Below are 23,265 nucleotides of genomic sequence, written 5' to 3' on the forward strand. Positions count from 1 at the left end.
ACTTGTGGTTTGCATACTTAATTTTTTTAGCAATGGTTTAACTTTCAATAATGATTCTCTATTTTTAAATGATTGTTTCTATATTATTTATTTAATTTGATTGTTGTATGCTGCCCAGAGTCACTTCTTAAATTTAGCAAATTATTCTATTCTATTCTATTCTATTCTATTCTATTCTATTCTATTCTATTCTATTCTATTCTAATCTAATCTAATCTAATCTAATCTAATCTAATTAATACAATGCAATACAATACAATACAATACAGTACAATAATGTTATGTTATGTTATGTTATGTTATGTTGTTATATTGAATTACAAGGCAAGGATTTTTTTTAAGAAACAGAAAATAATATTTTCAAACAAGATTCTTCTGAACTTTTATGTTTGCTTATTTCTAGTCACTTTGATCTCACAGGGTGATAATGTGGTCTCATAATCCCATGAAAGCATTTGCCAAGCAATACATATTTGTGATTTTTTTGGCTAGTAAAAAAAAAGTCTGTGTACATTCTTCTTTCATAATTCTAAATCCTACTTTCCCTTCAGAAATGTCTATATAGTGGTTAATTAAGTTGGCACAATGTGTCATCTTTTGCTGAAGAAATATTTTTCATCAACGTTTATTTGCTATTTGAACTAGTGGTTTTCAAACAAAAACAAGCATCTAAGTTAACCTTCCCCAACTTGGTGCCCCCAGATGTTTTATAATCAAGCAAATAGAAGAGCTACGAAGCAACGGGAACATCAGAAAACCACACTATTACTTTTCATTGAAAGAAATGGAACTCATGTGTCTTTCTACTATTTACAAGATATTAAGGGAACATAAGTTGCTTTGCATGAATGCACACGTGAAGACAGCCAGGAACAATTCCTACAGCTGCTGCACAAATCCCCCAACACACCCACCCTCCAAACCAGTTCCTTTTAATGATTCAAATACAGGTGCTTTGTGCATGCTCCCATATGTTGCAAAGTCTTCATTCACATAATTAAAAGATCCAAGTCTTTTCCACGAGCCTACCGTATAGTGCATGCAAATAAAACAATATAATACAGGTTTAAGTATTATTCTTCTGCAACCTTTAGTTTGGGGCAGGTAGTGTCTGGTGGCTTTTTGATGTTGATTTTTTTAAAATGGGCATTCATCTCCATTCACCGTCAGTGAATTGTGTTAATAAACTTACTTTGCTGCAGTGATACTGAACAGAGTATTCCTTTCCCAGGAAAAGCTGTTTGCCTGTTAACTAAGCATGAGGCTCTAGTATGATCTACTCAGTCCATACTGGGAGCAACACGGGGGAGAAACAAGTTAAAGCCAGAGGCTGAACAAAATTCATTTCTATACAAACTCTCCACAGTTTGGAGCCTTGGCATCAGGCAGTCATTGTTGTGAACCTGATTTCCTTCTGAATTAGATTACTCTGTGATTCCCCGTTAAATAATCTGTTCCCCAAGTGTGTATAATTCACATGCTGTTGCTGCTTATATATACAGCTCTGTGAAATGGAGCTTTCCTCTAGCATCGGTCTCACCAGATGGCTAAAACATCCTGTCTCTGCTCCCCTCCAAGGTTATAGAAACTTATAATTACCAGAAACCAGAGCTTTTTCGGAGCTCTTTTTTTTTTCTCAGATTAGATTAGGATGATGAGATGGGGTAGGGGGGAGGAGGGGAGAAGAGGCAGTCATTCCTGCAAGTCCGATATGATTCAGGCAGAATTCTTGCCAGGAATAATCAGCCTATCCAGGGCCTGGCTAGGGAAAGGAAATCAAATAATACAGGAAAATAATGTATGTGCTTCCTCCCATCCCAAAACACACACTGGGTCCCCCCGGGAGGATCCCATCACAGTTGAGAACATAACTTAACTGCTGTCCAAGGCAACAACAGCCTTACTTTCTAACTGTGCTTTGCCTGCCCAGCCTCGGCTCCTTCCACTTGGCAGTGGCTACCTCTGACACAAGCGTTCATTTCAAATGAATTTTCTTATCCCCATCGATGTGGGAATATATAACTCATTTTCGGTTAAATGGAAAAACTAGAGGAATTGAGAACAGTGGAGGAACTGTATTTTGCCAAGCTGAGACTGCAATGCCTACACTATGGGGCACACAGATCTTGCTTCTGCCAGTCTTTCTCTCATGCCCTACTTTTTTTTGCCCTCACTCAATAAGAATCTGGAATTGGAAACCAAAGTCAAATTTTTTTTTACTGACGTTGGCAAAAGGAAAAGACCAAATAAACGTTAACTCCACCCTGCAGATATTTCCAGATCCCATTTTCCCAAACGCTGGACATATAATGAGGACCAAAGAGGGTGTCTTACCCAGAAGGCTGATGCCCAACCGGGAAAGGCCTTGTCTTAGTCCTTCTCCCAGATTTTCTGGCAGCTGCCGTCTCCATTCTTCTTGCCGATTGTAATGCTCCTCATCCAGGGAAAGCCTATCCATATTTCGTGCCAGGCTTGTTGCTAGGTTGGTAATGGATGTTAGCGTACCTGAAGGCAAACAGGTGAGTCAATGCCCAGTTAATTTGGAAAGGGCAAGAGATGTTATTTCAGGCAGCCCTTGACTTACAAGAGTTCATTTAGTGACCGTTCAAAGTTACAATGGCACTGAAAAAAGTGACGTATGACCTTTTTTCACACTTACGACCATTGTGCCGTCACTATAGTCATGTGTTCAAAACTCAAACGTTTGGCAACTGGCTCATATTTAGGACGGTTTCGGTGTCCCAGGGTCGTGTGGTCACCTTTTGCAACCTTCTGACAAGCAAAGTCAATGGGGAAGCCAAATTCACTTAACAATCGTATTACTATAATAATAATAATAATAATAATAATAATAATAATAATAATAATAATAATAATGATAATGATGATGATGATGATGATGATGATGATGATGATGATGATGATGATGTTGGAAGGGACCTTGGAGGTCATCTAGTCCAACCCCCTGCTCAGGCAGGAAACCCTATACCATTTCGGACAAATGGCTGTCCAGTCTCTTCTTAAAAACCTCCAGTGTTGGAGCATTCACCACTTCTGGAGGCAGATTGTTCCACTGGTTAATTGTTCTCACTGTCAGGAAGTTTCTCCTTAGTTCTAGATTGCTTCTCTCCTTGATTAGTTTCCATCCGTTGCTTCTTGTCCTGCCTTCAGGCGCTTTGGAGAATAGCGTGACTCCCTAACAACTTCAGTGTTCACTTAACAACGGTGGAAAGAAAGGCTGTAAAATGGGGGCAAATTTCATTTATCAAATGTCTCACTTACCAACAGAAATTTTGGGCCAACTGTGATCACAAGTCGAGGACTCCCTGTATTTTGCTTAAAAATAACGGAAACTACTACAATCAAGACTTGTACCACATAAAAGTGGTATGTCACACTAATAATAAAAAGCTACTACTAATAAATGTTACTAATAATAAATGTCCCCAATTCTTAATTCACTCAGTAGCCTTTATTATGAAGCCTGCTGTTAACTATGGTACAACAAAACTATAATGGACTCCAGGGATTTCCAAAACTAAGTACAGTTCTTAGCTTTTTCTCCCCAAGTTTTGAAAAGGAAGAATTTCCATTTTTAAAAAAATTTCAGCATCCAGCAGAAACAAGCATGATTTTGTCTGGCTATGAAAAGGTTGTTTAAACCATATCCTAAATCAAGAAGCAACCAGCTAATGAAGGTTCCGCAAATAATAGTACTATTTGGAGAGACAATCTGATAGTGCTTTGAACTGCTGGCAACCTAGCATTTTTTCCGTCTTTTGAATCTTTTCTATTTTCCAGCTGGCCTAGGCAGCCACAAGATGGCGCTATGTCTGTACACAAATCCAGGAAAAGCCAGATGTGTGCTTGCTTTACAAATGTGTTCAGCAATATTTAATAAGTGTCTATTATTATCTTTTCAACTACATATGATGAGGCAATGTGGTGTAAGATTTCTGAAGTACTGCAGAAACTCTGAACTTCTTTAACGTTTCTGTTCAGTTACTGCATTACAAAATGGTCATGTGGGAAAGCTTAAGTCACTAGTAGAAACAATAGTAGAATAGAAAAAGTGGATGAGGTCCTCTCCCCCCAATACATTCTCTCTCTCTCTCTCTCTCTCTCTCTCTCTCTCTCTCTCTCTCTCTCTCTCTCTCNAAGCTGAGGGTAGGAAGTTCATCTGAAAAGTCTGATGCCTTCCTTTAAGACCCCCAACTGATGGGAATGCAGTGGAATTAGAAAGAAAAGATAAATACCTTTGGATATGTGCTTTACGAATGACGTGGTTCCTCTGGAGACCCCACTAACAAAGGCCCCTGGGCCACGGGTGAGACCTTCATAGGGAAGCCTGAAGAAGTCTGCAATCCCATTCCCAACGCTTCTCACCAAACTGGCTGGGCTGCCAAGAATTTCCAGAGATCCAACAACCCATCCTGCAAAGCAACAGCAAGGTAAAAAAAAAAAAAATGTGTTGAGGCTCACACTAACTTCACAGAAATTGCAGCTACAGTAAAAAGAACAAGAAGAGGGGGAATAAAGCCCCTAACTCTCATCCCCTCACCCCCCCTTTTTTTTTTTACACTGAAATTTATCACATCATAAACTTCCTTTGAGAAAAACACGGGAAACAGCTCATCCACTACAGATTCAGCCCCGGCAATCTTTCATGCTTTCTAAATCAAAGAAATCTCTCTGGCAAAAACACAAATAACTTTCAAATGACTTCCTTCCATAAGCCTCCCGTATTTCTGCGAAAGCTATGTGTGGAGAGATGGGTACTGCAGTCGGAGGGCTGGGAGTAATAGGACCAGAGGCTTATTTTGCTTTGGAGGCTTTACATCTCCCAAAGCAACTTTGTTATTTCACATCCACACAGCAGAAGAGTCATGACAGCTAGTTTACAGTGATACACTGTCCCGCCTTGGGGGAGCGTGAAGGTCAGCTGCTTGATGGGGTGTTGGGAAAGGGGATGCAGGTTTTTGACAAGCACAAGGAATTATTTTAATCCATCCAACAGCTCTGTGCTGATCACTTTCCTGTGGAGTCTAGTTATGGCCAGATAAATGACTTCTTGCTCAACATCACTGTGTAAACAGAAATGGCATTTGCATGTTGATTAAATTACTCAGAGGGAGGATCCTTTGTACAGTTCCCCACAAGAGCTTGAGGGTGGAGGAATTTCCAAGATTTAGTTTCTTACACAAAGTTACGGTTGCTGGCAGGGAGCCTGACTCTGAGCATGTTGCAGCTATGCTAGTTCTGAAGGCAGAAGGACCAGAAGGCCACCAAGCCTAGGAGACTTTCTGCAGCCAGGACATTGCAAAGAGACTCCTGTCAAACTAACTAGAAGAGTCAGCATAGCTGACTCAGGAATTCTGGGAGTTGAAGTCCATGAGTCATAAAAGAGCCGAGGTTGCCTACCCCTGACCTAGGTTTACACCTGCCTGAAGGCATGACTAGCTGTCCACACTTGTTATGATCAGCTGAGCAGCTACAATAGACGGACAATTTCTCAGGACAATTTCTCATGCCAGTTCTTTTCAATTAATGCAGTATTTTTGCAACTTATGATACAAAAATATTCCAGAGTGAGAGAGAGGGCTTTACTATACTGATCAACTTACAAGGTTATAGAAAAGTCTAGTAATTTGATATACCAATTGACTTTCAAGCCAATAAGAAAAAAAAGTTTCAATATTACGTTTTTTCATTCTGTTATTTTTTAAGACAACTTAAAAAAACCCATTACATAAGCTACAATAGTTAAGAGTCCACTCTGTCCCTTTGATTCTGCTATGAAACTCCTTTCCAGGTACTCATATATCAAGCGTGTGCTTATTCCTGAGACTTTGCAGTGAGTCTCAATAATTGAATAAACCTATCCACAAAAGCATCATGAAAATAAAAGAGATAACTTCAATTATTTGCCTATATCCAACAAGAAACAAACAACCCTGCAGTGTATCACACAAGCAAACACTATTTAAAGAACTCTTTATCTTCTTGCAAATAGTCTCAGAATTCCAAACAAGCAATAATGCCATCAGCTATTATTCCAAGGGGCTACATGCCACCAGGATACTGTTTTCAGAAAACATACTGGATGTGCATGCATGCCCAGATTTGCATGGATATCAAACCTTCTAACCCAGGGTCCACCTTTCAGATAATTTCATTGATCATATTTTCATGCTGGCTCATTAAGTCAGACAATATCTGACATTGAGTCCAAGACTTTTATGGAGTAGTACTATTAACACTTATGCTGATAGTAACTATAACATTTTCAATGTTTTGAAGGCTTATATACCTGAGATAGCCTATAACAGTGATGGCGAACCTTTTAGAGACCGAGTGCCCAAACTGCAACTCAAAACCCACATGCATTGTCGAGTGCCGGGTGGGTGTGGCCCATTGGCTGGGCATGGCCCATTGGCTGGGCGTGGCCCATTGGCTGGGCGTGGCTGCAGTGGTAATGGCAGACTGGGTGGGACTAAAAAGTTCAATCAATCAATTCCAACTTTGCAAGATCATTTTTTTCCCCGCGAGAAGTTGAAATTGATTGATTGAATCTTTTTTTTTTTTGCACATGGCGGCGGAGGCCTAAAGTGAAAAGGTTTTATAAAACCCAGCTGAAGGCCTAGGACTGGGGCAACGGCACGTGTGCCCACAGAGAGGGCTCCGAGTGCCGCCTCTGGCACGCGTGCCATAGGTTCGCCACCACTGGCCTATAATGTAAGCTCACATTTGAATGGTGGAGGTGTCCCAAGGAAAGATTTCCCTACGGTTGGCAGAGCTGAATGAATTAACAGGTGCTTTGCCAAGAAAAGTACAGGGACTTGTCCAGGCAGTCTCTAAGAACTGGACACAATTGAAAGGAAGAAAAAAATATATCCATAGATTATTTGTTTTTTTCACTATCCATTCTGACTGGCATTTTAAGACCTCAAGTGGTGGACTTGCCCCACTCCTGCTGTGCATTCCTTCTGAACTAAAAATAATTATGGGAGTCTATGCATGCAAGACAGGTGTGAACAATGGGTCATTTCTATGGTTTGCTTTTCTACCAATTCATAGGGGGAAAATGTCCATTTATTCTTATAAACAGACCAATCCGGCACCAATAAAGGAGAATATTTGTTGCTCTCTATACTTGGTTATTTTCTTGCAGACATTTTATTACCTACATAACCTAGTTTGGATAAGAAAATGTCTGCAAGAAAGCAACCAAGCTCAGACAGCACCAAGGACTCCTCAAACCAATCTGGATGTGTGTCCGGCAACATTTACAGGGTCTCTGAATGTGTATGAAATTAGCTATTCCTCTGACACCCATTCACATCGTGGCTGACAGCACACATTAGAATGATCTAGGTCACGGGTGTCAAACCCGCCACGTCACTTGACGTGTCACGACACATGGTGACTTTTTTTGCATTGCCGGAGCTAGGGTGGGCGCGACCTCCGTACGATGCAACCGGCCTGTGGGCCGGCCGTTTGACAACCCTGATCTAGGTCATAAGAATTGGAATGGAGAAAAACAATTGTTTCAATGCAATGTATATACTTGCATATAAAAATGTGTTACAGAGATTGAGTCATTTTGTGACTGTGCAGGTATGGAAGTAAGACAAGCTAGCCATTAATTTAAAAGACTGTTTGCTCAGTATTGATCCTGGATAGCAAAGAATCAGAAAAACAAACACACTGCTCAGATCAAAGGACAATAAACATCTGCATGCCAGTCTAGTGTGAGGATTCTATGAAGAAAGACACATTGCTAATCATAAGTGGCAGCCAAAGAGAAATTGAACAAGAAAACAGTTTTCAATGGCCTAATTTGCTTCAAATATACAGAGATGAATTGAATAATGCCACAAAAGAAAACTCATTTTGTGAGATCATGTTAAGAAACGGTTTGGAATTTCGAATTAAGTAGCTGGCTAGCACAGCAAAGAGACAATCAGAATGTAGAATCTATTTGTGTCAAGGCTTGTGAATACCCCATAAAAGTCCAAATAATTTTTGCTGTTTAATATTACTAAGTTTTCTTCTCATTTTCAGATGAGTTAAAGACAATATTCTTTGAGACAGCACTGTTACTTTGCAGCTGCAGCGCAATCAGCATGCTGACAATAAAAAGAAAAATCCCCCGACCTCTGCTATCTGAATAGGTAATGCAAATTTTCTTAGCAACAGCATGGAAACAGTTTGGTTGCCTCTCCCTTTTTCCAGGATGTTTTCAATTTAGCCCACCTAATATTTAAAATAACATTTCCATGAGTAAGAAGTAAGAAGCGATTCTAAGTACTTTGTAACCTTAGCTACGCTCTCTGGAACATATATTAAGCTATGGTCATTCCTCAAGTTATCTTGCATCTATAATAATAATAATAATAATAATAATAATAATAATGATGATGATGATGATGATGATGATGATGATGATGATGATAAAGTTGGAAGGGACCTTGGAGGTCATCTAGTCCAACCCCCTGCTCAGGCAGGAAACCCTATACCATTTCGGACAAATGGCTGTCCAATCTCTTCTTAAAAACTACCAGTGTTGGAGCATTCACCTCTTCTGGAGGCAGGTTGTTCCACTGGTTAATTGTTCTAACTGTCAGGAAGTTTTTCCTTAGTTCTAGGTTGCTTCTCTCTTTGGTTAGCTTTCACCCGTTGCTCCTTGTCCTGCCTTCAGGCGCTTTGGAAAATAGCTTGACTCCCTCTTCTTTGTGGCAGCCCCTGAGATATTGGAACACTGCTATCATGTCCCCCCTAGTCCTTCTCTTTGTTAAACTAGACATACCCAATTCCAGCAACCGTTCCTTATATGTTTTAGCCTCCAGTCCTCTAATCATCTTTGTGCTGCAGCTCATGAAAGCTTATGCCTTTTAATAAAACTTGTTAGTTGGAAAAGGTTCTGCCAGATTCCTCCTGATTTTTTTTCTCCCAAAGAAACAGGTATCTCTAATAAAAGAGTTGGGTGGACAACCATATGGTTTTTGGTCATCAGCGCAGGACAAAGCATAATTTCTATTGGGGTCTTTCAGAAACGCAGCCATGCATTGTAAACTTAACCTAAAAATGTATACAACTATTAAAAAACAACAACATACCTGCTCGAAATAGTGCTCCTGCAGCATAATGCATGGCCAGGGCATGAATAAGCTGCCTGGAAGTTGTAAAAAGGGGTCCTCGTTCAAACACAGAAAAGGAGAGAGGAGTGTGATCCGAAGCAATATATATCTTCAGTGAAGCATGGATGCTCACCAAGAGGTTTACTGGCTGGATGGCCAGCTTCGTTAACTTTACTGGATTGACTAAAGCGTTTGCATGCTGCCTCACCTGTTCTGGCAGTGCCTGGCTCACAGTTAATGCTTTTGCGGAGTGACAAACGCTTTTGCTGTCTGGAAGATAGGTCTCAAATAAAGTCTTAATGTAATACACAAATGTGTCTTCCACATATAACCTGGCTGGTTTCATTTCAAAATTGAGATCGTTCACATGGAATAATAAATTTTGCTCTTTTGACAAAGTGACACAAAGTTTTACAAATGCATTCTTGTTACATTCTTCCAGGTCTTTACTGGAAAGCGTAAGGTTATAGACTTTAGCCCACTGTATGGTTTCATTTTTTTCTCCCTGGCACAACACTACTGGGAAATGAAAATTGGACTTGTTGTAAAGCTGATTGTCCAGCTGAAAGTCTCCACAGTAAATCTGGAGAATATAAAACTGCTGAAGGCCACTGGTGGACTCTTCTTGAAATTTATGAAAGAGAGGTCTAAGGTAGCTGGCAACTGGAACCATATTAAGATAAATGTAGTCTACTGTAAATCGCAGAAGTTCTGATGATACTTTAGGGTTCGTGATGTCATCATACACTGTGAGGCTCAGCTGGTTAATAAACAACTTAAACACAAGGCTTTGCTCCTGGCTTCTGTATAAGACAAAACAACATCATAAAGATTCCTCCAGTTTCAAATAAAAAAATAAAATGCATATGAATTTTTTGTGAACTGAACATGAGGATTTGGTCAACTTATGCAAACAGATATCATTGTATGTGCCAAGCTACACCTTCCCTACCCATTTAACGTAAGTGCATATTTTAATTCTTAATGTAACATTATGTTTAAACTTCCTTATAATATTTTATGCATAGCAATTTTCAGTTGTGTTTGTATTGTAAATGGCAAATAAAGCAATCAGTGGAAAATATCCCCACATCTTGTTATATCTTGGGCTGTTTGAAAAACCTCTATATACTATTCTGTTTTTGTTTTAGCTTTGCCTTTATAGTTTTTAAAATAATAGGTTTATGATTGTTTTATATATCTATTGTTTTATTGAATTGTTGTACACCAGAGTACCCCAACATTTTCAGCTTTGCGGACCGGGGGAAGGGAGAGGGGATGGTTCCACATGCTCAGCTGCTCTCACAAGTGGGGATGCAGGCGCATGCTCGCCCACCACTTCCACGGCCCAGTTCCAAAAGGCTCATGGCCTGGTAGTAGGCTGTGGACCAGGAGTTGGGGACTTTTGTTGTACACCATCCAGAGTCACTTTCCATGAGATGGGCAACATTTAAATTTGATTGATAAGTAAATAATAAATATGAATAGTTTCTATTATGGATCATTAATGTCACATTATGGAAGCCGCATTTCCCCCCGTTAAATCACCATGGATATTTTAAAATGATGATAGGCTGGCTTGCTTCACGGTCTTAGCCACTCTTCTGCCAAGCTTAACTGCAAGTGAAACAGTAAATACTGATACTTGCTAATTTCATGATGATTCCTAATTATAGGATCTTTTAAAACTACACAAACAAGCCTGCAATAAAATTTCTGTGCTCTCTATAATAAAGTCAAGCACTTTGGCAGATACGAATGGGTGATATTATAAACCTCACAACAGAGATTTTGCAGTTTGGGGCCACAAGGCAGTGTAATAAAGATGATCAACTGCAAAGTCTGTATTGGATCATTCTTCTGTCCTGCATCATGAATGAGAACTCCCACAGACCTCAATGGGAGTTAGGTGCAAGAAAGGTCTGCTGATCTGGCCAATAAACTTGAAATGTGTGAGTCTTCTCTGAGTTTTGTTTATTATAACAGGCACTTCATGTTTATCCTTTGGTGACATGACCTCAGATGTTAAATTGTCATGCCTTACAATGATATACAAAATGTTAACATGTGTTCTAAACATACACCACTCACATGTGCAGTTAGACCAAACAAAACAAATAGTTGTGCTAGTTTTAATAGTCACTTCACACCTAGAGGACTAAATAGCTATCCAGAACAATTTTCTTTCCAAGCAGTTTTAACATACCTGATCAAACTGTCTTGGTGTCCTAGCTTTCCTTCAGGTGTTAAAGTGATTATTACTGTCCCGCACTGATGATCAATATCCACATAAAGGTAACCAAACCCAGTTAAGAAAATAATCTGTGAAAAATAAATAATTCTTAGAAATCTAACAAAGGTGGCTCTGCCTTGATTCATTAAAATTAACACTGAAACAGAAGAGATAATGACTGTTTCTAAGAAAATATAAATAACAGTTAGGGTTAATTCACAGGGTCCCATCTTCCCTCCATAAGAATAATTGTCTACACTGGATTTTATCATCTAGCAAAGACAGAGCATTTGGCTAAACATTTGCATGAAAGTATACTTAGCCATATTGAAAGACATGGTTGTACAGCCACTTCTAAAAATTACATACTGAAACACTGTGCCAGCTGATGATCTGATACTACATTGTGATGCATTTCTTTTTTTCTCTGGTTCCAGAGGTTCTCCAGTTCAAATAATTCCAGCATGGATGCACAAGAATGTACCCAACTCAAAAAAGAATCATCTTTTGCTCTTTGAAAATTATAATAATTTTTAAATTCATAGATTTGTTGAAAATAAAAGTATCACTACATATATAAACTGAAAAGTGCTGATATTAATTTGTCCAGTAGCTCTGGTCTACTCAGACATCTATATTCCCACCAGTGACAAAACATCACTGCTTCTGAGGCAGGTAAAAAGCTTGAAATATGCTTAACCTAATCAAGGGAATGGAAAAGGGAAGCTTTTCTCAAATGTAGCCATGTTATTAAAAGCTTGATAAATTACTATTTTTGTTTCTAGATTACACTTATCTTGGCTTACCAGTGTTATTAGTGGACACAGACCTCTTCTGAAACATGAAATAACATCTTGCTGAATTATTTCTTTGAAGATTTCCTGATGGCAATTAATTCCTCAGGTCAAATAAACATAGCAGAGGAAGCTCTACTATTTAGTTTCTTAGATTTACAGACATTTGCCTTCATTAAGTATGCTTTTAAACTTGCATTGTGAAAAGGGCTTTTTTTTTTTTTTTGCCCTTGCAACTCCTGCCTGTTTCTGAATGCTTTGGAATCTGAGCCAAAGTTGGCTTTGATAGCAAATGGCAGATGGGAATTTCAGTTAGTATCTACTGAGCTTTCTTACAAGAAGAAAGAGCACTTAAATTAATGGCTCAACTGAAAGAGCAAACAGCTTACGATCTTATGATATCGGAGTTGCTTTCATTTTTGTGCCAAAATTACAACCAGAACTAACTAATTCTAATGCAAAGGAATTGCAAGTTCTGTGTTTTCTGAGAAATGATTATATACTTGATAGCACATTTTTTCAATATTCTGATTTCGAGATAGAGTTCCATTTGGCAAATAAGTTTTTAAATAATGTAACCAAAAGCTCTTTGAACTTTAATACATAACCAAGAAAATGAAACCTGCAGAAAAAGCAGTGGAAGCTGATGCTCTCCGGATAAAAGCATCCACATCATGAAAAATGTGAACTTTCACTGGGGAAACCTAGACATAGACTGAAAGTGGCATCATTTCTCTGACTACAGGTTGATATTGAGAAAATCCTTTTTCCACCCAAGCCCTCTTTGTTCCCTTCAAAATGTTTACTAAGGGATCTTCTGAGGAACCACGCAGTCCCAAACCACAATCCTGGACAATACAGGAGAAGACCAAGGGAAGAGATAATATTTCTTCTTCTGGTAGCAATTCTATGATCCAAGTGTTTGTTCAGCAATAAACAGCATTTGCTTACTGAATTATATTTTTTAGCTTAACTTGGGAAAGATACAGCATTTGCTGATAATAATCCCTTGGTAGTGTTGTGTTTATTATTCCTCTCACCTCCCTATAAGTTTTCTTTTATTATATTTTCTCATTCCCTTTATCTCTTCACTAGCAACATTTGGTTTGGAAAATCCTTGGCCAGGATTCCTTTCTTCTTTAAATCTGTTGCTCTGTAAAACTTTATATATATTCATGGTGCGACTAAATAATACAAGATTTCGGCAAAACAAGTTCTGCCACTGTTAAATATTTAAAATGAAAGTAATCACCAATGTGGGAGCTAATATTTACTCTTAAAAAGTTAAAGTGATACCTTTATCACTTCATCTCTCCCCAACAGACTTTGGATAGGAACGTTGATTTGAGGCAGAAAAATGATACCATTCCACAATCCCTTGCTGACTCTATTTTAAATATGGTTAAAAGGCACCAAAAAAGCATGCATTTTAAAATTGTTATAAGATAATCTTAGCTTCTAACATTGAACCCAAAACAACAAATGTTTCTGAACAATGGAAAGCACATGTTGATTAATGAGATTGAAAAATGTAACGAAGAATAAAATGTAAAAAAAAATATTCACAGTTTTTAAAAGCCGGAAAAAGATTGTATTTCTATCTTTACAATGGTAACAGAACTGCCCTCAAATCAATAAGGTATTATAAACTGATTCCGCTTTATTTTTGAAACTCAAAAAATGTTTACATATACGGTTCTGCTAAGGTAGAAAATCACTAATCACAATAGAAAAAACAATTCTTTAAGGAAGGAACATTTAGCATCTCTTGGGAGGACCAAACTATTAGTCTCTCTCCTTTTTCATAGTATATATTTCTTGCTTTTTAAAAATAAAATAGAAGAGTGTCATATAAAATTAGCATACCTATCTAGACTATCTAGACAACATCCTTTCTGCTACAAGGAAATGCATTCAGGCCCTTTATTTGTTTTTAAGTTGTAGATATTATGTTATTATTGTGGATTTATAATCTGCTCTATGCAAATGTTATCTTTTATTGTTAAAATACTTTATGCTGCAACACAGTCAATTTAAAACCCAACCAAACCACTAACCTGTGTTCCTTGGTTATTAATGTCAACAGAATCACTCCATTCATTTGCCTGTTCCTCTGACGATATAACTTTTAAAAGAATGCTAGGAACCAATTCTCTGGTTTTGCAATCTGGATAGCTGGCAATTTGATGATAAAGCTCATGGTGCACTGAACTTTCAGCTGGAATACGCTTGCAGTAAATAGCAAACTTTGGTGTGTCTAGAATTTAAGGAAATATCAAATAGGCACTTTAAAGAGCAGTCTCTGAATTTATGGTGCTATTCCATATCTCAATATGCACATGCAAATCTAGCCTGTAAAAAACTCTATCTGACAGATTATCAGTACATATCATTTCCTTGTTTACTTTATGGATCTCCTCTTTACTTCCTTGCCCACGGAAGCTAATGTTTGGCTTAAATATGTTTCATTTTGGATAAATGACAAGGAAGAACAAGCACAAGCTTCTTCATTAAATGGTTGAAGCATTATGCTGTAGCAACAAAAATGACATACCTTTGATGTTTTCTTTCAAAAGCAGTGAGACAGGACACCTGTTGTGGATAATTATGCGAGGACTAGGATCTTCTGATAGCGTTAAGTATGTCACCCCAAGATGTTCCTGGTAAGTCAGTGCTATAGCTCTAAACAAGAATGCAAATTACACACTTCTTTAAAAAAAAGTTCATCTGTAGTTAAAAACTGTACCTTCTTAGTAAGATATTAAAGAATAATTATTTGAAATTTTTCTACCTAAAATCAAAATCCTCCTATCTTAAAGAATATAACATTACCCTTATGAAAAACTTAAGAAAGAAAAACAAAATGGAGAAGTAGTTGTAATACAAAAAGATTTCATGTGAGAAAATATAATCATATGTATAATATTTCCCCTAAAGATGTCCTTCATTTAAAAGGGCAATTCTGTAGTATTAATGTGACTACTCCAAAGAACTTTCCAGCACTAAACACCACTTATATTAAATAAATGCAAAATAGTAATAAAAAGCAAGATGTATAAGTAAGATGTACATTTGTTAGCATCATGAATGACTGGCATATGGGAATATAAATGAAATCAGATTCTTATAATTTATATATATATATAAATATATTAATCAAATTGAATGAGCATGTTAATACTTACAGCCATTAATTTAAAACATTCCTTCATGTATTTTTGCAACAATAGCAAATAAAGCAAACCAATTGGTTATATTATTATTTAAAAGTACCTCACAGTTGTTCCAGCAATGTTTTATCAGAGATTCCTTTCAACAAAGTGTCTAAACAACTTTTCTTAAGAGTAACATACGAGTAGCAAAATATGTTTAGTGTATAATATTCTCAGTTTTTAGTGCCCACATATACAAAGTAATTGAAATATGGGATTATTGGCATAAATCTCATCCAGATAACAAAATCTAAAACTATAAGGTTTTGTCAATCCCAGATAATTTGCTTTGGACTCAATTTAAGAATGCATTCTTACACTTTTAACAATGGTCCTATTTATTAAATAGTTTGTTGAATATTTCAAAAATATTTATTAGTATCCTATAAATATAATGAATGCCTGATTTTAAAAAGATCTAGTGAAAGAAAAACTTGGGCACTATTTTTGAACTTGAATCAAACAAATAGTTTTTTCTTCTCTATTCTAAATAATGTTTGACCTAACACTGCTCAAGAATATTAATCAGTTTCATTAAAAATATAAGGATTTTATTCATCATCATAGAAATTGATAATATTCTTCAATATGTAGGTATACTATCAAAGTAAATTTTAAAGAATTATTTAGAATGTTTCTTGAACCACATTCTTGTGGCATGCTAAAATCTTCTTACATATTTTCAGTGCTGGAAGAGTCACTTATTTTCTTTATATGCTTTCCATGAATAAAATCCAAGATTACTCTGGAAAAGCAGGCAGTGAGGAAAATGACCTGATTCAGTATTAGTAGTTTCCTATGTTAGTTTAATGGCCAACTGTTTGAAATAAATAGCCAATGTTACAATAGAACAATTATCCAGGGTCTATTTATAATAAATTGAGTTCATTTTTAAAAATAATCTACACATTTTATACCAAAAATGATAGCATACAAACACATATGAACACAGAAAAATGAAAATATTGTGCTCAGTATGCAGCTGGAAAAAAGAAGATAATTTATCTATTATTTAAGGAGAAATGAGCAAATAACTGAGCTCTCATGTCTATCGAGCATCCATATCTAGTCTACACAGGGTTTTTATTGTAAAGCAGAGAATAAACTTAAAATAAGTGAATACAAAATATATCAAGTTTGGAGCCAGGAATCTTTACTGCTTTAGAACTTTGCTAGTGTGTCCTGCTGATGTCTGGTAGGATTACTGTGTTTTGTCAGCAACTTTTTTTCTAAGGCATATTTTGGAATCTCTTGAAGCTCAGCCACACTCTTCATAAATCATCCAGAGAAGTCACTGTTGAGTGATTGAAATGATATAAGGTATTCCCCTCCTCAATGCTTAGGGATTGAAATTCATTGTCTTCAAAGCATCTCCCACATAGATTACTCTAAAGGCAATACCATATGGTTGATTCTGATCTTACTTAACTTTATATAGCTTCTTATTTATATCTACAGCATATTCTAAGAACAAAATCAGTTTCGGGACAGGAAATGGAAATCAAGTTTTCTAATCAGCAATGGAATTTTTACTGTAAGGAGTGGCTTAGTTTCAAAGGAGAAGGCAACTTTGGATATAGGTTGCCTTTAAAACTTTGACACTTTCCTTCTGTATTCTCCAGATCATCACTTGCCTCATTAATTTTCTTCCATATTCTTCTCATTTGTTCTTCTTTCAAATAAACTGTACAATAGCTGTAAATAGCTATAAACTGTAAATAGCTATCTTTCTCTTCAACTACTACATTGGAAGAGATCTAACACACCCAGAGGAAGAGGTTGGATTATGAAAATCTCACAGTTCTCAAAATATCTGAAGCTTTGAGAACAAAGTCATTTGCATCATTGATTGCTGTCATATATAAGGAATGAAAAGCAGAAATATGAAAGAAATGAGGACACTTTTTTCATGTAACAAGTACATTACTACATGTCCCCATCATTCAAACAGCAATTCCTCTATTCCTACTGTTAATAGTTGCATCTCCTATGTGATATGAGGCTGCACATATCATAGGTCTATATCATTTTTTGGCAGAATTTGCATCCAATTCTAATTGGCCCACACCAGAATTCCTAGTGCTTTCAGGAGTTATTAAGGCACTGACTTGAGTAAATCTCTGAAGAGAAAGCAAATTTTATAACTGAATGGTAGTAATCAAGAGTAGCTTTCATTTTCTGACTAAGGTATTCTGATAGAAGTGTCATGTTTCTATGGTTTCAGATAATTTGCTATTTTATGGTGTTAAGGATAAAACTATATTCGTTTGTTTAATTTATATGCTGCCAACAACATGTAGGAAGAGATATGTATTATGTCTATGGTGGCAAAGAATCAGAAGGAATCTGGAAACTTCTTTTCCAATGAATACATTTTATTAAAAGACATTGACTTTTGTGAGCAGCAGTGCACTTCATCATAAGAAATATTTAATCAGCCCAGTCACTCTTTGCATTTGATGAAATCAGTTGCAACAGGAAAATATATTGTTCCATATATTTTATTTTACTTTTTGTTTGTTTCTGTCCTGTCTTTATTAATTTTTACAAATAACGCATCCAACACAACTGCCTCCTATTTTCCCCACAATAACAACCCTGTGAGGTGGGTTATGGCCCTTTCTGAACCTAGCTGAAGTATTAATTCTTTATGCAAAATGTACCGCTATAGACTCTGATTATGCTTTTAAATGTTACAAGCCATATAGATTACTGGGGCCTTGTATTTTAGTTCAGGGCCGTGATGGCTCAGGGATTAAAGAGGTTGAGCTTGTCAGCTGGAAAGCTAAGATCTGAGTGCTGCACAACAGGATGAGCTCCCATTACTTGCTCCAGCACCTGCCCATCTAGAGTTTGAAAGCATGCAAATGCGAGTACAAAATAGGTACTACTTTGGTGGGACCACAATAGTGTTCTGTGCACCTTGGCGTATAGTCATGCTGGCCACATGTCGTTGGACAAAGCTGGCTCTCTTGCCTAAGAAACAGAGATGAGTGCTGCCCTTTAGAGGCATACACAACTGGATAAGGAAAACCTTTACATTTATATTTTAGCTGAGATACTAATCTGAGTTGTACTATATTTTTGTATCAATTTCTTGACACTGTCTTTTATTACTTCAGATAATTAGAAGCACAGAAAAATAACGCAGCTACTGTAGTGCTGCTACTGCTACTTTCCTCTCTGGTATATATGTATACATGAAACAGCTTTTGTAACTGCTCAGTGATTGAAAGAACTAAAGTGAATAGCAAGATGATCTTTGAGCTGCATCATAGACAATAGTGGTGACAATGTAGCCTGTCAAAAGCTGAACTCCATGATATCCCAAGAGTGCCATGCACAGGTGTAGGGAACCTACATGTGTAACCACAAAGAACATTCTTGTTTTGCAGAATTGTGGTATTCTCTGGCTCACATTAACCGTGTCAGAAAAGATCTGTCCAATAAAATATTATACATTTCCTTTTCCCCTTTCCTTTCCTTATTGGAAACACACAGTGAACACATACTGTGAGCAAAATATATCTTTACTTTTTCTAATAGTGTGAAGAGGGTTATATGAAAAGTACAACTGAATTTACAATATCAAACACTGTTTCTACTTAAATGAAAGGTTCATTCACATACAGTCTACATACCTGGTGCAGAATCCATTTTCATCTCTACTACCAACAGGTACAGCTATGCTCTGCCTTGGGAATTCCTGTCTAATGACAGCTGGTAAGCTCCAGCATGGAGTGTCGGGACCATTTGTGTTGTGTCTGAAGCTTAGCAACATATACTTCTGAATGGGAAGCTCCTCAGAAATGAATTGGCTCATGTCAGGCATCAAGTCCCAGTAAAGCACAGAACAAGCTTTGGCAGCATCTGACTCCATAGCAAAACCAACATTAAATATTCTGCTGTCTGGAGATGGTAAAAACTAGGGAACAAAAGGGCAAGAAAAAAAGTAAAAGGAATAGAGTACATAACTATTATTTGCTGGAATATCTGACAAACTGGTATTGTAAACTTCTGAAGAATTTTGCTTTTCCATGTATAATAAAGTTTTTGTCCTGGTCCTTCAATATTTGAATTTCATTATTCCAATGATGGAGAACTTGAGAGGAAAAGCACAGCAATATACAAGTTTCAGCAGTAGTTTGCAGCTCACAGAATTATTTTATTGAAAAACATTATTTTGAATGAAATTGGGAAACACACACCTTTTCTTAGTAAAAAGAAAAAACCAATATGTTTTGCATAATGGTGCACTAGCAGATGCCTCAACTTCAATAAAAATCAAGACAAGTCATATAAAGTGCACTGAGGAATGCCACATGTTATTTGTTTGGTTTCTAAGGAAGGGATTTATGAAAGGGTGGCATTCTGCATTTCAAATGTATTTTACTCACATGTTTTGTATACAGAGCTTGGAAAATGCTTATAAACTAACAGAGTTGTGTTGAGGTGCTGCATACTTTCAGGCTGTCAGCAGATGTACCCGCCTTATATGAAAGTGCTGTAACGTAATTCTTAGAACTGGTCAATAGTTATTCCAGATTCTGCTACTCCTGTTTCAGCAGCTTTAAGTATCTAAAGAGAGCCAGGCAGAACTAATACTAGGACCTGGCAAACAATCATTTTTCATTTCCATGACTGACTATATTATGGAATCTATCTTTTAACTGGAATAACTTAACTTTCTCCTCCTGTAAATTCCTCCTGCTTAGAGAAACAGCTTGAACATATATTAAAGAAATATGTAATCAAAGTTGTACCTCTTCCCTGAGCTGGGACTTCATAGCAGAGTACAGCGGCCAGCCACTGATTTGGAATGGGGTGTTATTGACAATTATACTCTTGTCTTCAATCTGGAGGATTTGAATACCACGTCGAACAATGGAAGAAATGCAGAACTGACACAACTGCAGAATAAAGTAATAGAAGGTTAGGCATATATAATTAATCCTTTGTCTTCATGCTAGAAAAAAAAGTAGAGAAACACTTGTCTTGGAAAAAGATATATAAAAATCCTACCTTCTTCCAACATAGTCTTCTTCTGAAATCTATTGTCATTTTTCTTAAGGTGTTCCCTTCATTAAGTTTAGAGAAACAGACAGAGATGCTTCCTTGACAGGAAGTTCTCCATCTCTGTAACTTCACTGACAGTTCTCCATTTCTTCATTACCTTCTACTACTTCATTTATTGCTCATAAGCAGGAACATCTTTGCTTAGCCACAACAGGAGAAAAAAATAGTAGCCCTCAGAACCATTCTTTGGGCCTTTTGCTCCCTGTACAGACAAACTAATGATAAAAGGTGGAGCTTTTGATATTATCCTGTCTGCCAGGTCAGTTGAGAAATGGGATCTGATCTGCATAAATGGAGAATTTTGTTCTCCATTCCTGGTTGTACTAAATGGCAGAACTAGAAACCAAATTATTTTCTTCTAAGTAATAGGCAGAGGAGCAACAGTAAAGGGCTTCCATTCAAGTAAAAGTGCCTTCTTGGAAAAATCGGCTATTAATTACTTAAAATTTAGCATATCTTTTTTAGCAATTTTTGAATGAGATATTTTTTTAAAAAACTTAACGGCAGGCACATTTTTTCTACTTATTGCTTTTAAAGATTTGGATATAATTCTAGTAGGACTAACCTTCTGATGACCTGGAAAAGCTCCAAGTCTGATCTCTGCTTCCACAAATCCTTCTTCATCCAGTGTTACCACCTCCTCATTGTCACCATCTTTCCATTTGGGGGATGTCATGTTGTGAACGAGCTTAATGGCGACTGACTTGTGCACAGTATTACTGTTTGCCCAATATATTCCAATCTGGAAAGCTTCCTGAAAGAGAATATTTGATTACCCTTCCATTTCTCAGTACTTCCATTTGATATTTAGACAGAGGGAGTTTCCAGACTTATATAATCCCAAATAAACTTTGCAACCTTTTTTACAGGACAGTCCTTCAGTATGATAAATATAAATATAAAATAAATAAAGATAAATATTTTATTTCTCCAATCTTGCCTTTACTAGGCTAAGCATACCCAACTCCTCCAGCTGTTCCTCAATAAGTTCTTATTTTAGATCACCTATCTTGGTTGACCTTCTTTGTTTATGCTCTGATTTACTTCCCTAAATGCATATACAAAATAAAAGCAGTATTTTAGATATGTTCTAACCAAAGCATAATAGAAAGGAAGGAAGATCTTGACACTTAAACTTTGTCCATGCAGCCTATTTTGCTGCTTCCTTGTTGCCTCATGTTCAGCTTCTGACCTACTAAAGCACCCAGATCCCTTTCATGTCCACCACTGTCCAGTATTAGTCCCTAATACTATGCATGGGCCTTGGATTTTTTTTTTCTGCCTAGATGAAGGTCTTTGTAAGTTTCTATCAACATTCATACTGTTGGTTTTGAAACCCAGAATGATATAGCTTTCAAAGCTTCATTTTTTCTACCACACTATGCAAAGCTTTGTGCAATGGTAACTTAGTATGATAAACAGACCAATATGTTTATATGCTGTAGAACAGAGGTCCCCAACCTTTTGGGCACCAGTGACCGGTTCCATGGAGAGAGGTTTTTCCGCGGACCAGAGAGGGCGTGGTTTTGTGTGTTGCCTGCATCCCGTGGATGGGGCTTTGCTTGTTTGTGTGGACCGGTTGCTGGTATGCCACGGACCAGGGGTTGGGGACCCCTGCTGTAGAAGAGACACTCAAGTAACTTCTACATCTCCTACCCAGTTAAGTGTATGATTCACAGCTAAGACTAATTCTGTACATCCAAAGATATAGCTTAAAATTCTAAATAGAGAAAGCATCAGAGAGCCATGCACAAAAAGTTAAGTAGAAATATTTTATATTAACAAATCAATCTGACCTACATACATAATTAGAGATAGCTAAGTTATATTAAAGGTTTTAATCCTATTTGTTTAAGGAACATAAAGGAATAAATATAAAAATTGTGCACATTTCAGAAATGATTCCTCAGAAAGACTTTGGAATTTGCACAAGTGTCGCACTTCTCTGGTATTAAAAAGTATGTGAAAATAGATTTTCTGTGAAAAATAGAAAAAAGGAAGGACATTATAACTCCTAATGCTTTAAAAGTCACATTAACATTTATGAGAGAGTTTATTAAATACAACACCTGAAAAAGTGTGCTACTCTGATAAAAACAGGAATGTGCCATGCTTGTGTGAAATTTGAAACAATTCTGAAACATTTTCAAAGCATACATTAGCCAATATAGTAGCCCTGGTTGCTCAACTTCAAAACTCCCATAAAAATCCCTCACACTTCAAATAATGGAAGTTGTCACTGATCTTAAAGAGACTTCTCACTGTTTGTCCCACATTATGAACAGAATTAACTGGATAGGTGGGCCAATTTTCAGCTGGAGAGTAAGCAGACAAATGCCCCCACTTGTTACTTATGTGATTCTCTACTTGTGTAGCTACTAACAAAAACAAGATGCATTGTGCCCTATGTGCGACTGGGGTCTGGCGTACCTGGAGGCCTGCGTTGCTGGGGCCGGCTGATTTTGACTGCAATTTCCCCCCCCCCCTTTTTATGGGGGTTAAAAAGACCTGGGAACTATGCTGCCTTCTCTTAATCCATCTAGCCCCCGACTAGGACTACCACCACGAGGACTTTCCCCCCTCCCCTACTCTGCTGCTGGACCTCCTGATGCGACTTCGGACTGTACTCCAGGAGGGAACTGCTGGCCCTGCGCGACTCCCCCATCGCGCAGGCATGGCCCAACACGATTCTAAGGGCCGGCCTTGATGAAGGGGTCTGGAACCCCGAGAGGTGGCACTCAGCGACAGCACTGAGGGAACTAAGAAGAAGGAAATTACGTGTCTTCTTAGAGGGGTGTTTTATTAAATTT

General features: G+C 37.3%; 1 protein-coding gene across 1 annotated transcript in view; it reads right to left on the reverse strand.

The window, feature by feature from the left end:
* The window catches only part of VPS13B (vacuolar protein sorting 13 homolog B), a 310,137-nt gene that overhangs the window by 13,417 nt on the left and 273,455 nt on the right, over positions 1-23,265 (reverse strand). Inside the window, exons 51-59 of the mRNA XM_015813428.1 lie at positions 21,021-21,209; positions 20,143-20,289; positions 19,021-19,304; positions 14,722-14,849; positions 14,225-14,424; positions 11,347-11,462; positions 9,120-9,943; positions 4,257-4,433; positions 2,335-2,505 (exon numbers count right to left, since the gene is read on the reverse strand). Coding sequence (XP_015668914.1) covers positions 2,335-2,505; positions 4,257-4,433; positions 9,120-9,943; positions 11,347-11,462; positions 14,225-14,424; positions 14,722-14,849; positions 19,021-19,304; positions 20,143-20,289; positions 21,021-21,209 — 2,236 coding nt within the window. The remainder of the gene's footprint in view (positions 1-2,334; positions 2,506-4,256; positions 4,434-9,119; positions 9,944-11,346; positions 11,463-14,224; positions 14,425-14,721; positions 14,850-19,020; positions 19,305-20,142; positions 20,290-21,020; positions 21,210-23,265) is intronic.

This window comes from Protobothrops mucrosquamatus, unplaced genomic scaffold, assembly GCF_001527695.2.
Source record: "Protobothrops mucrosquamatus isolate PMUCROS unplaced genomic scaffold, P.Mucros_1.0 scaffold_69, whole genome shotgun sequence".
Lineage (NCBI taxonomy): Eukaryota > Metazoa > Chordata > Lepidosauria > Squamata > Viperidae > Protobothrops > Protobothrops mucrosquamatus.